Source organism: Elgaria multicarinata, chromosome 2, assembly GCF_023053635.1.
Source record: "Elgaria multicarinata webbii isolate HBS135686 ecotype San Diego chromosome 2, rElgMul1.1.pri, whole genome shotgun sequence".
NCBI lineage: Eukaryota > Metazoa > Chordata > Lepidosauria > Squamata > Anguidae > Elgaria > Elgaria multicarinata.
The window spans coordinates 45,829,236-45,843,819 of record NC_086172.1 but is presented as its reverse complement, the minus strand read 5'-3'; the positions used below and the strand labels follow the sequence as shown (position 1 = coordinate 45,843,819).

The following is a 14,584-nucleotide window of genomic DNA, read 5'->3' as shown; positions in this document are numbered from 1 at the left end:
GGGATGTGGGACTGGGGCAAACATGTTTATTCTCCTGCTGCAAACCTACTGGTCCCAATTTTAAAACAAATGCATAGCTGCCAAAGCCTAGTCTGCTGATTCAGCCTTTCCCTTTGAAACAGTTGGGAGATTGGCTGTCACAGTGATGATCATTTGATTATGCCTGTGAATGCTGAATATGTAATCTCTAGTGCTGGATACAGGGAGCCACACAAATGGCATCTACTCCAGAAATGGGATCAAGGGGTAGAATCTGAGTAAGGTCCTACTTCAAGTTCAATGGGACTGAAGTGCGTTTAACTAAAGCCCCATTCATTTCAATGGGTCTACTTTAAATAGGACTTTAGTTGGATTCTACCCTATATGTCTCCCTTGGTAAACTGGGGTGATTTTCTCAATCATGCCTTACTTCCACGCCTGGCACAGTCTGGGTGTGGGGAGGCTATTGCGGGTGGGCGTGGGAGACAAGGTGGGAAGACACGCCATAGGCGACCTCCCCATGGAGCCACTGGAGAGGGGTGGGGAAATCTGAGCCCATATATTGGCTCTCTCCCCTCCCCCCTTCCTCCTCTTCGAAGCGCAGCTCCTTCCCTGTAGGCAGTGTGGGCTTGCTGGTTGTCCTTTCGGAGGCCAAGTAGGAATTTTTTTGCTCATAATTTGTCATTGGTTATGAGTTTTTTCGCCTACTTCACACTGTAAGACAGGCAGAGAGAAATAATTAGGTTGATTTGGCGTTAACAATTTGGTCACATTTGCTGATAGGCAGGTATGTGTGGGCATCTTGAGCGTGTCAGGGTTGGTGAGCATTCAGAGGCACCATTGCGGTGTTTGGTAATGCCTGAGGCTCCCCTGCTGCGAGCCCCACGGCCCAGGTGGCAGTGATAAGGGTTGCCTTTGAGGCCAACCTTCTTCACTGAGTTGGAGCCCCATGGCATGAGGGGCGGTGACACGGAAGGCCTCCCTACCCCAAAAGGGGAAGCCTGGGAGATGGCAAATTTTGAGGCACCACTCTCAGGTCGTGAATGTCTCACCCGATAAAACAACAGTGTGAGGCCGAATTAAAGAAGATGCCCGCTTAGGTTTACCCTTTCTGCAGATCTATTAATAAATGTGTTTAAATCCCAACTTTTATGTCTGCCTCATTATTTCCCAATATTATTTCCATATTCCCGCAGTAAACTCTTTAATATTAATGGAACTGTGTTCCATGGAAGAATGTTTAGCATCACCACTTTAGTCATGTTCCTATTTACAGTACATCAGAGTTTGAATTTCATATCCTACAAATGAAAAAGAGCCAGGGAAATTACAATAAAAAATTTAATCTTTATTATTTTTGCACATTAGTAATGATGTATAGCATTATTTAGGATACTAGTAGCATTTCCTGCATGCAGTTCACCAATACAGTATAAGTTGATAAGTTATTAAAAGAAAGAATCTATATTTAACATATCCCGTGTAAGAAACATAAAATGTCCTGATGTGTTTGGTTATATAATTTTGCTATTTTTTTCTGTGAAAAAATACAGTGGACCAAAGATATATTTGTAACAGTTCTATTAAAGCGTGAGTCAAATGAACAAAGACAGTCTGCAAAAATAAAAACAGGAAAATAACATGGTTCTGTGAAAGAAAAAGGCTACATTTTCTGATGCAGGCACTGCTAGAAATTTAAACAAAAACATTGCACCCTCTTCCAACTGCAAAGAATAGCTGTTTGGAAGCAAGCGAATTGTGACATTTCCTTCACAAATTATTGAATTATTGCACCTTGAAAATGTTTGCAAATACAATTTAAAAAGCAGAAAGCTACAATTACCCGTCTCTTCTTCATTTCTTATTTTCTGAAGTTCTTCCATGAAAAAGTGCTATGGGCAGAATGTAACCCAAAAGGCTGCAACATCAACCTTAAGATAAAATTCATTTCTTATTTTATGTACATAATGCTCAAAAATAAAATAACATGATTTTTACAATATTTATATTTGCTTATAAAATTCTAACCACATTATTTTCAACAGGTTTAGCAGTTTGCAACATGTCTGTACAGTCTGGCTATACATCAGATTTGTTGTCACTTAAAATGTAAAAATGTCAAACAGAAAAATCTCTTAAGTAGCTGCAAATATTGCTTAATGATATGAGGGAATGAGGTCTTGTTGAACACTTTTTTTCACTTTACCTCTGACATATGGCTTCCCATATTTTAAGATTCTGGACAGCTGGAAGGAAGAGCAGCATAGGCAATATAAACATGCATTGATAGGATCCAAACTATCTATAATGGTAGAGAATACATCATTTTACCTGTTGAAAGCTTGCACACTAAACCTATTGTGGTACATATTTGATGCAATAAATGTGCTCAGGTCGTTTATTCATTTGCTCAAACGTGCACCACAGGTAAAATTACTATTTACACAACAGAGGACTGTTCATTAAAGACATACATTGGCAACCTTGCTGAGAGCTGAAGATGGCTAAACAATACTGCAGGGTGAAGCGGGACAGATCTACAAAGGGGGTTTGGTCAGTTCAGGTGTTTTCATCTTTTTTTTCTTTGGGGCACATTGATTTAAATACACACATGGAGGGGAAATGGACAAGGACATAAAATCAGTAACTCAAGCTCTTGCTGAGATTTCATTGTCTGTGCAAAAATAATCCATCAGTTTTGTGGATTGGAAGGGACTTTAGAGGCATTTAAAGACGTATCTGGATGTAACACAATATGAATACATTGGTTAAGCACCTCCAAACTGAGTATTCCCTCACAGTTAACAGAGTTGTTAAAAACCTGTTGCTCTTTGTGACGTAATGTTTCCCCCACCCCCATGCATGAATCTATAAGTGCAGCATGCCTCCATGCAAATCATTTTGGTGTGCATATAAGAGAGTCATATAATAGAACACCTGGTCCTCATACCGGTAAAGTAGTACTGATCCCTTTCCCCAACATAAACCCCATTTACAAAAATAGTCACAAGGTGTGAATAAAAAGAAGGGGGGGAGATGAATCCACCAACACAGATATTTGTTTTTTTGTAAAAAGATGAGAAATGTGGCAGTTGAAATGCAAACAGTGGATACACTGACTGTACTAAGTGTTTTATGTTTTAACACACAGAGAGAAAAAATAGTTGTTTCAACCCCTTTTACTGGTCCCTACAGTCTGATTCGCCATTTCTCTCTCCTCTTCAGCAGTGTCAGCTGGTAATGAAAACAGTAACCTCCTGTCATTCTTTCCACATCATACAGTCCCATTGTGATGACGAGGGGTTTCTGTCTTGTTATAGGCACTGACCTTAAGAATACAGTATATTAGTAAAAACTGTCTGTTTGGCATATACCCCCTAGAGGAGTCCTGTTGACACAACTACATTACTCACACAGGCTGTAAACAATTTGTCACCCAATCAGAATTTTTAACTTGTTTTATTTTTTCTTCTGTACATCCTTGCCTTCTTTTTCATGTTTTTCTTCGATGGGCTTGGTTACACGATCATAGGATGGTGGACACATAGCTGTTGACATGGTCAGATCTGTTTTTTCTGTGTAAGAGTTTTCATTTATCTTGTCAATGAGGAGTGTATCTTTGATACGTTGGCCAGTCCCTCCCATTTTATTTTTATTATATATAAATGAGGCTTGGTGAACTGTTTGTCTTAAACGGTAACGCCTGTAAGCCTGTTGGATAATGAGAGCAGATAACTCCTCCTGTTTCCGTTTTAACGTAGTTGTAATGGGCTCATAGGAGGCTTTGGAAGGATTGGATTGCATAAAACGCTCTTCCATCTGTATGCGGAGGGCGTCCATCTCTCCGCTCTCCCCCAAAACACGTTTTGTGAAAGCAAACAAGATGTCAAGGCAGTGAATTCTGTCACCACTTACCATAGGCAGATCCATTGCAATAAGCTGAACCTTATTTGGTTTAGCTAAATGAAGAGGAGGTTCCAAAGCAGCTGCAAACTCTGAGAGTTTTTCAAATTCCATAAACTGAGTTGCATCTGGGTCAAACTTTTCCCAGACCTCATAGAACATTTCAAAGTCGTCCTCACTCAAGGGTTCAGCACTTTCTTCAGTCGCCACACCAAAGTTCTCCAAAATGACGGCAATATACATGTTTACAACAACTAAGAACGATATGATAATGTAGCTGACAAAGAAGAAAATCCCAACGGAGGGATTGCCGCAGTCTCCTTTGACGGAGCTTCCTGGGTGGGGTTTTTTAGGGTCACAGTCGGGCGGCCCGCTGTTGAGAATGGGCGCTAGCAAGCCGTCCCAGCCAGCAGAGGTGGTGATCATAAAGAGGCAGATCATGCTATTGCCAAAAGTTTCAAAGTTGAACATGTCGTCAATTCCAACTTCTCTCTTCACGTAGGCAAAGTTGGACATTCCGAATATGGCGTAGATGAACATGACGAGGAAGAGGAGGAGACCAATGTTAAACAAGGCAGGAAGAGACATCATCAAGGCAAAGAGCAGAGTCCGGATCCCTTTAGCGCCCTTGATCAGACGCAGGATTCGACCTATCCTGGCAAGCCGAATCACTCGGAACAAGGTGGGCGACACAAAGTATTTTTCAATGATCTCTGATAGGAACATACCTGTTAAAAATAAATAGAGTACGGGTTAATTGTTTATACTCTCTTACCTTCATTTACCTGTTCACTTCAAGGAGCTTTAAAGGACTAATGTTGCAATCCTACTTGATCCAGAAGCAAGTCCCATTGAAAAAAGTAGGTTTTGCTTTTGAGTAAACGTGCATAGGATTGGGCTATAAACTGCCCAATGTGTATGAACATGTCAGGAATGTAAGAAGTTGATTCTCTTATTTTTACAGTTGACCTAAACCTACACAAACTGATGTGTGTTATCTGAGCCTTTCTACATTAGAAGAGCGGTGTTCATCTTAAAACTACTGTTTTTTGAAATCTAAACCAGGTAGCACCTTTGAGATTAACCCACTTTTGTCCCAATGCTCAGCTGAGTAGTAGATGCAGGAGTGTTTTGGAAGGGTGGACTGTTCAGTAGCCCTAGAATGACAAGCTGGGAAGAAGTGGAGTCTATCTTTGACATTGCTAGATGGGGGTTTAGCCGTGCAATAGCTATTAAAGCCAATTTGGTAAAATCTATATTATCCCATCCCATATGTAGATGGAGAACATTTTCTTACAGTTACTCACAGACTTGGCTTTGCATTCTGTCTATGGTAGTTCATTTGAAACCACTATCCAAGAATAGTTTCACTGAGGCCATTGTAGCCCAGAACACAAACTGGATTCCTCTTCAAATGGAAATACCTTGACTTTGGTAATCCCAAGGACTAACTAACTGGAGACATGTAAGAAGTGGCTGATTCAAACTAGAAAATCCTGGCGATGGAATTTGCACATAGACTGAAAGTGGAGTTAACAGAAAGCTATATAGGCCAGATGGGGTGGGGGCTTCCTTTAAAGGACCCTTAGCTCCTTTCACTATACCTCTTGGTGAGAACCCAGAAAATGGAGGTTGCTTACCAAGCCTGTTCAGGACATTCTAAGATTCTACTCATTGAGATCTAGCAACCTGAAATTTCAACTTATCTAGAATCTCCCTCATCAGATGAAATGGGCATGTGCAACCTATATCCTCACACAGATGATACACATTTTTATACAAATTATGAAAAATATAGTCAAACAATGGTGTACAATAATTAATGTAGACTAGAGATAGCTAGGAAATTAATGTTGATGAACAACTGTATTGGTTGGAAATAGAGTAAGAAAAAAAGCTAAATGGGAGACAACTGAAGGTAGTTTTGACTCATTTTATTCATAAGGGATCTTACCTACAATGGAGAGAATGACGACCACAAAATCAAAAATGTTCCATCCGATGGTGAAATAATAATAGCGCAGGGAAATTAATTTGAGGACACATTCTCCAGAGAAAAGGATAATGAATATCAGGTTAATGCGGTATAGAACTTCCACTGCATAATCAGTTTGATCATCCGTTTCCACCATCATAGTGATCATATTAAGGCAGATAAGAATCATAATAGTGATGTCGAACACTTGTTTTGTCACAAAGTCAAAGACCATGCCTTGATACTTGTTCTGAAGTACAAAAAAAAGAGTATTCATTGACGGCTGGGGAGTTCAATTAAAACTTCTATAGATCAAATAGCTAATACATGTGCTCATATGGGGATGGGGGGGTCCAGAAAAACAAACTGTTTTTAAATGTAATGAAATATTGATTGTTGTCCACTGTTGCAGATAACCCAAGACCATTGCCACTGTGACCTCCCGTTCATTTGCTCTTTTTAAAATTGAAGAATCAATCTGGAAAAGGTTGGAAAATATCACTTACCCCTGGTCTAGGTATAGGTTTTTGAGGCTTTTTAGACCCCAGTTTTTTCATTGCATTGTAGTACTTTTTCTGTTCTTCTGTCATAAAGATGTCTTGACCTCCGAAGTAAAGGCATGACATGAAAATTGGTTATAATCATGTTCCCATATGTGGCCTTTAAATGTGCTTGCATTTATACCATATTCATAACCAAACTAAAAATAAATATTGGGGTTAAGTGATTTTTTACCATGGGGTTGTATCCAATTGTGTTGTTCAGCCAGTGGGAAGAAACTGCTGGCAAAATAGATTTCCCCTTCCTTTCTGCACCCCTGTGCGTGCCCTAAATCTGGTCCAGATAGTTGGAGCAGATTTGGGACAGCAAGTGTGTGTGTTTGAGGGGGTTGGAGTGGGGAGGAAAAAACAAATAAGTCCGGTCATGCAAGCAGAAGTCCTGTTGCGGGAGCAGACTTCCGCTTTCATGACAGGACTTCTCCATTTCATAAGCGCTGGAAGCACACCGATGTAAACTTTCTTTTCACTTGTTTGCTCTCCTGCTGCTATTGCGCCTGCCCCGCCCCACCCCTTCTCCTTTCCCCTCCAGTTCATTGTTTCTTGTCCTTTATGGACATTGTGATCAAAGCAGCAGCCTTCTGCCTCAGAAGTAAGCATAGGGTTGCAGAGCACTTCTTTCCAGTTTGCTGTTTTAGACTTTTTAAAAAAAGCTTCTGCGTTACCACACTATTAAAAGTCAGTTCTATACGTGATTACTCAGAAGTAAGTCTCTCTCTGTTCAATGGGGTTTACTCAAAGGTAAGCATGCACCAGATTTTAGTATGACTTGGATGTAAATGCAGTTGAAATCAGTGGGATTTACTCTTGAGTAAGGGAACCAGCAGATCTCCATTTTATGAACTGGAGTTGCACAGCTTCGCATGATCAAAGTATGAAGTTCTCAGTTAACAGCCAATTTCCCCCTGCAAACTCTGAATCGCCGAATCGATCCAAATCACTTTGGACCTGTTCCGACTCGCTTCGGATCAATTTGGACCTGTTCCAACTTGCTTCAGATCTGTTTCTGGGTCCTCCGAATCACCCCGCCTCACCTCGGATTCGGGATTCGGATCCGAGACGATGCACAGCCCTAGTGTTTTCTGTTGATATGTTCCAATGAAATTAATTAGCAGATGATCCTTATATAAAATGAAGGTAGTGGAGTTGACTACCTTGGTTATGCAGTTCCTAGCCAATCATATTCTCCCTCTCTTCCTGTGATGAGAGGGAGAGAGGAAGAACAGCAGATGATCCAACATCAGTTAGCATTTGTGTGAGCAAATTATGTGTCAGATGAAAATTCTTCTTATTTAAAACTGATTTTTTTAAAAGTTTATGTATGAAGAGAATTGTCTCTGTTAATTTCATAAATTAATATTTCTGGGAAGCGAATTAATTCTATATTAGCTGATTTTAAAAACTGGCATGAAGTGGGAAGAAGTATGGGTACTATTCATATCCATGATTCTATTGATACTGAACATTACTTGTTTGTACGTATAAACCATGGGTTAAACCCAACATGGTGCAAATAGATTTCCTCTTGCTCTCCTCCCTCCTTGGGCCCTCCAAATCTGCTCCAGAAGGTCCCCCAACAGAATTCAGAGGCATTCAGGGGGCTGTGGGTGTGTGTGAATCCATTCTACCAGCAGTTTCCATTCCAGTTCTAACCCCCAAAAAACCCATTTTAAATAAATAACAACAAAAGCTGCTCTTCAGTAACCCAATAATGCAGTTCTTCAGTGTTTTGTAAAGCAAGTGCTGCTCCAAATAACCGTGAACATTAGTAGGTCTCTCCACTTGGTTAACTATATCAGTTAATCAGTTTATATGATTTAGTTGCATTTTATGATGTGGGCTTTTATAATGATATGTATAAATACTTATCTTCTTTTTTTGCTGATTGAAGTTATCAATGATGACACCAATAAATAGATTCAGGGTGAAGAATGATCCAAAGATTATGAAGATAACAAAGTAAAGATACATATAAAGGTTGTCCTCGTACTTAGGCTGATCCTGTACCTACAAAATAAGTAAAAATGACTGCAAAACCTGCAACAAAATACTTTACTAAAAACATGCACGTTAATAGCACTGATTTAAAATATATCTCTGTAGGATTATATCTCCATTTTTATTTGTCAGCATTCCTATAATTTCTCATGTGATCAAAGCAATGAGGGCATTATTTAATTTGAAAAGAAGTTATGTTCACATTTACATTAATATCAAGTATATTTCATAAACAAACTTCTAGTGACTTTGCAAAGTCAAGAAAACAGAGCACTTACATTTCTTGAATCGATTGCTGCATACATAATATCCATCCATCCTTTAAACGTAGCCTGTATCCAGAAAAATATTTAACATATAAAACTCTGAACTTCAGATAGTGTTTATCACCAATAAAACATTGCAGCAGTAATACGTTTTTTAAATAACATATAAAGTATGGGTTGTTCAAGCTAAAATCTTTGCTTTCTATGAATTGAATCTAAACATGCCAGTGTATCCAGCCATGCATGTTTACTAAGAAGTGTCCCACTGCATTTAAGCAGGCTTATTCCCATGTATGTGTGCAAAGGATTGCAGTATAACAGTACAACCCTAATGGGCATGTTCACTTAGAATCAAGCTACATTGTTTTCAGATGGGCTTACTCCTAGGGAAGTATGCAGAGGATTGCAGTCTAAGACCCCATCTACATGGAGACGCTTTCCAACATAATTCAGTTTAAAATGTTTTCATCAATTCAGATTTGCTCCCCCTATCAGACACGCAGACAATTAAACCGGCTTATGCATGGGGGGAGGAAGCGTTCGTGTGGCAGACTGCACGAGAAACTGCATTAGTTTGAGCATATGTGGGTGGAGTCTTGCATCATCATCAATTAAACTTATGCGCAGGTCTGCTGCAGCGGATAAGGGTATATAAAAGGCAGGAGCCACACCAAGCAGGATATAGCACTATGAAAGCAGTATGAAAGCGGTATATGGTATGTGTCATGGGCCCCAACAGTTGTCAGTGCATTTCAACACCACTATAAAGCAGTAGTGTGGCTCCTGCCTCTTATATACTGCTTTCATACTCCTTTCATATCCTGCTTGGTGTAGATTAGGCCTAGGTCCTGACTACTGGACACAGCATCAATACAGTGTAAATACATTGACTTGGCAGCTATGGATTTTGGTAGATTAGGGGAAATCAATACAGAAAATGCATAGTTAAAAAAAGAATAAAATTGAGTGCAAAGGGGATTCTTACATGATTTAACAAGTCCAATTTATGGCAAACATGCTCTAGCAAATTCAACAAGAGATTGTCTGACCTGATTGCCTTCTAATATTTTATTTCCCCCTTTCTCTCCTAAGAACCTTCATTCTTGTCTCATGTACCACAGAAACTTCCTTGAGCAGAGGTCACATCCATTTATCTCTACCCTCAGGCAAGACTATTCAGCCTGCTTAGTCACTGCTCCTTGGTGAAGTAAAATATTTAGCTGGCTGTGTCTAGTTAAGTTTACTTGGGTCTAATAGGTGTCACCAGAACCACCAAAAGAAAAAAGAAAAGAAGGATGTAATAATTGCCTTCCTTTAAGCATGCTGCCATTAAAAGCAACGGGACATGAGTCTTTCACTGGGTTCAGAAGTCCTACTGATTTCAATGAAAGTTAGGTATACCTACTATTCTCCGTGATATGCCCATAGTATCCAAAACAACTCAGCCAATGCAGTGGCCGTGTCAAAATCTTCCTATTTATTAGTTTATTATTATATTTATATCCCGCTTCCCCCCCCCCCTTGCGAGGAACCCAAGGCGAGTTACATGGTCCTCCTGCTCTTAATATCACAGGCTAAAATCGTGAACCTATTCAAATTGAAAGTAACAGAGTTGGAGTAGAATACAACCTCTTACAAGCTAACAAAACAGGTGTACATACACTTTATGTGCATTGCTATAACTCAGCCATATGCTTAAGGCTGCGATCCTAGCCACAATCAGTAGGGAAATTAGTGGATCTTAGGTCCAGGGAAACATGCATCAGATTGGACTATAAGTGACAAACCTAAAAAACCAAAACCCTGAACTAACTTTTTAGTAAACACTAACAAGAAACCTGTAAAGGGTATTCACTTACTACTTGCAGTAAAGAGAGATATCCAAATCCTACATTATCAAAATTAACTTTCACATTTTTCCATCTCGCTGTTGCATTTGCTTCTATGAGTTCCTCACACTGAGTCTTATTGTTAACTTCATCGATTGTGAACATTTCACCAGTAGTTGTGTTAATACAGTGGTAGAATTTGCCAGCAAACAGGTTTACTCCCATGATGCTGAAAATTAGCCAGAATATAAGACATACGAGAAGCACATTCATAATGGATGGAATTGCTCCTAGAAGGGCATTCACAACCACCTAGTATACAAATACAGGAGGAAAAGAAAACAGTGTAAGAAAATTTGTAGCAGTAATGCAATTATTCTGTTGCACCAATCCTCAGTTGTTCTACGTTTAAAATAAGGCTAACTCTAAAACAGCTAATCATAATTTTGATTGCAACAGTCACTATAATTTTTACATTTAAATTTTCACACATATTCAACAAGACAACAAAGATGAGAAAACTAAAATATCTAAATAAAAGCAAAAATTAAAAAAAACCTGATAATAGTAACATGAAGATTGCTGATCTGTAAAAAAAGAGATATGTGTTAAAATACTGATACAGAAAATCAAAATATAAAAAGGAAACAAATTATTCCTTATAAACTGAAATAATTGTATACTATCTCTAAAACTAAAAATACGTATGTCAAGAATGTTATTAAGAGAAACAAGTAAAAAAAAAGTACATATCCTGAGTACATTTAATCATGCATTATTACAAAGATTAATTTCTTTGCATAAGAAAGCCAGACAATTTTGCAGTATGTGCTTATCTAAATAATCACATAGTTTATTTCAAGCTCCAGTCTTTATTAATCTATTTTCAATTAATCTATTTTCAATTAAATGGTGTGCTTCTTTAATTTAAAATTTTACAAATCAATAGAGGGAAGTGTTTAGTTAAAGAATCAAAAACATTCAAACAAGAATAAATAGATATTGCCCTACTCCTTAACTGCAATACTGTTGTAAATTTATGTGATAAAACATAGCTGGGAAGGAATGCTATCAAAAAAAAACATCAAGATGTTGGATCCTAAGGGCAGAATCCCTATTTATTAAATAAATAGTTTATCTAATAAAACATCGCTGGGGGGCGGGGGAACAGAATCAAGAAACACAAGATTTTGGATCTTAAGGACAGAATCCCTATTTATTAGAGAAATACAGAGCCGCATAAGTGGCTCAAAGCTTCCCCTAGGAAGCAATAAATCTCTTTCTTGTAAGCTGTGGGTCCCACTTGTGCAATGAAATTGATGAGACCCACTGCTTGAGAAAGGATATCAGCAGGGCAGAAAAGAATTGGCAGGGGCATGAGCACCCCATTGGATTCTGCCCTAAGATCCCATAAACCAAGTTCTACTCATGGGAAGGGTGCGCCTTGTGCCCGCTAATGGAAAAGGAGGATTTAAATTGATTCTCCGTGCAGCTCCTGGAGGCACGCAGGTTGCTACAGGGAGGGAGAATCAGTGCAAATCACCTTATCTCCTTCTGTTAGTATAGGAGTGAGCAATTTGTGGCTCTCCAGTTACTGTTGGACTAGGTCTCCCACCAATCCTGGCCAGCATAGACAATGGTGAGGGCTGATGGGAGTTGCAGGCCGACAACATCTGGAGAACCACAAGTTGTCCACACCTGTTTTAGTGGAAACCTCTGCTGAAACAAAGGCCCTTCTGTTACATGAAGGACTACTTCTGTGAACGGAAGGGCTCCTTTGGATCCAACCCAAGGTTGCTGTCCTACCTAAAGTTGCTGCAATGCTTGATGGTGGGAGGGCATCAATATTTAAACAAGAAATATACTTTCTTTTCTATATTAAATAGCATGGCTCTTATCCAAAATGGTATAGACTGAGCAACCAGAACTGTATTTGTGGAACTCTTTTCTAAAAGCTAAATTCCACTAATTAGTTTTTTGGCAGGGAAGCCTGAATCCCCATCACTACCACCACTTTTCCGGTTGGTGGAATTTTAACTTTTTAAAAGGGCTCTGCATGCAGAGTCTGAACTGTTGGATTAAGAACTGTGCATGCAGGGCCCATTTAGGGTTTCCATCCAGGCGGGGATATGCATACAGAAGCCTGAAACTGCATTAGTAAATATGAACATTAATCCTAGGGAAATTCCCATCCATGATTTCTTGGAATAATGAATATATTGTTTCTCATGTTATGCTGAGAGGCACTACTTCCCAGAGCCATCCACTACCCTAGAAGAAGTGTTCATCTGAGGAGAAACACCCACCTCCCACCCCTGTACAGCAAAGGAACTGGCAGGCATTCATAACAGTCCTTGCTAGCAGATTAAAAGACGGACAAGACTGTTAACTACCATGGGAATGTACTTCGGGGCTGAAAGGCAGTAGAATGCATCAAAAGAGACTGTATTAGTGGCAGTGTTAAAATCTGTCCTGTTCCCGAACCTGTTTGATTGTGCTTGACGGCAAAGGAAACACCAGAGGAACTGAGCTGCCAGCATGCTGGAAGTGGTGCTGTTTGGAAACGCTGCAGTTCACCTCCACATTATTACATTCCTTTGAATGCCAAAGCCAGAATTTGTAGCCATTTAGTGAAGGACCTTTGGAAGAATTTCCTACTGTTTCTAATTTTTCCCTTCACAGTCAGGGCTGGCCCTTCTATTGGGCAGCATGAGGCAACTGCCTCAGGCAGAAGATGCTAAGGGGCAGCAGCAGCAGCCCCCTAAGCTATCACTCCTGAGCCCTTGGCTTTTCCTTTCTCTTGGAGGATAGGACTGTGTACACCATGCAGCCTGTCCTAGGCCTCTAAATGAGCTTGCTGTCCTCTGGTGCGGTGGTAAACAGTAAACCATCAGCACAGTTGAAGTGAGAATCCGCCTCCAGTTCAGTTAGCTTCTGTACACGGAATGCACAGAGAACACCATCAAAACTGTACATGAACCTTCCTTGATCCAAATCCTTCCCAGGTTCACTCTCTTTTTGTTTTCCAATCCTGAGAAGTAGGAAAACAAAGGGTGGCCTTTCCAAAACCAGTCAGCATCAGGGGAGGAAGCAACCACATTTGCAAGTCTTAAGAGATTGTGATTATCATCAGCATTGTATTACTTATGGAACTAACATGGAACAGTTTCAGCACTGCAGCGGGCCTTGTACTTTATAGCTAAGATTTGATTATCAGTAGTCTGGAAGAGTTTGGGCCTATTCAGCCTGTGTTATGTCAGAAAGTGTATGAACTTATCTCTGTCAGTGTTCTCAGAGCAGATCACCTACTGGCTTGGCTTTGGGAGGCTGGTAGCTCCCAGTGAGTACCTGACAGAGGAGGAGAGGGGCTTTGCAGAAGGGTCACCCAGATTGAGGCATCATCCTGGAGGGTTGAGTAGTGACACTCAGTTTGCACAGGGGCCTTGCAAAAAAGCCAAAAGCCCTGGTCTGTCAAATGGTCCAGAGGAAGTGTCTTAAAGTCACACCTTCCCTTTTAAGCTGATGCAAAGGCAAAGAGCTTTTGCTAGGAACATCTTGTCTGCATTGCTCAAAGCCCTCTCTGTTTGGATCCATCATCCTCTGGGGATCTGAAGGCACCCTGCACATGGGCTCTCCTACTTGGAACTTTGGGTTGCTAAGGATTTTCCATAAAAAGTACTGTGAGACTTTTCATAGATCTTGCCAGGAAATCCCCACTCCTTGGATCCCCACTATGGATTGACCCTTCCCTTGTGTTCAGAACCGTGCAGATCTCAGTCACTGTTGTAGTGATTACCTTTTGACTGTTCTGAAATTTCTTGGAGCCTATAGCTACTGTCCATCAGCTATACAATTTCTGAAGCGTGTAACCATTAAGCTTTTGCCGTGAGATTTCCTGTAATAAAGAATTCTCACTGATTTGGGTGTACCACCACGTCAGTTTCGTAGAATGTGTGATTGCCTGAGGGTCCGGGAAACCTGACAGGAACAATCATAGCAGGATTGAGGAACCTTCTACAGAGCCAGAGAGTGCATCTATTTCCAGCCTCTGATGTTGTTTTCTTTTTGAGGAAAATC

General features: G+C 40.1%; 1 protein-coding gene across 5 annotated transcripts in view; it reads right to left on the bottom strand.

The window, feature by feature from the left end:
• Positions 1-2,854: 2,854 nt before the first annotated feature.
• The window catches only part of LOC134392268 (sodium channel protein type 1 subunit alpha), a 114,683-nt gene continuing 102,953 nt past the window's right edge, over positions 2,855-14,584 (bottom strand). For all 5 annotated transcript variants that reach the window (XM_063116439.1, XM_063116436.1, XM_063116438.1 and 2 more), the window contains 6 exons: positions 10,538-10,819; positions 8,691-8,744; positions 8,284-8,421; positions 6,364-6,468; positions 5,837-6,107; positions 2,855-4,610 (listed from right to left, as the gene is read on the bottom strand). In XM_063116439.1, the coding sequence (XP_062972509.1) occupies positions 3,439-4,610; positions 5,837-6,107; positions 6,364-6,468; positions 8,284-8,421; positions 8,691-8,744; positions 10,538-10,819 (2,022 nt within the window). In that variant the 3' untranslated portion in view covers positions 2,855-3,438. The remainder of the gene's footprint in view (positions 4,611-5,836; positions 6,108-6,363; positions 6,469-8,283; positions 8,422-8,690; positions 8,745-10,537; positions 10,820-14,584) is intronic.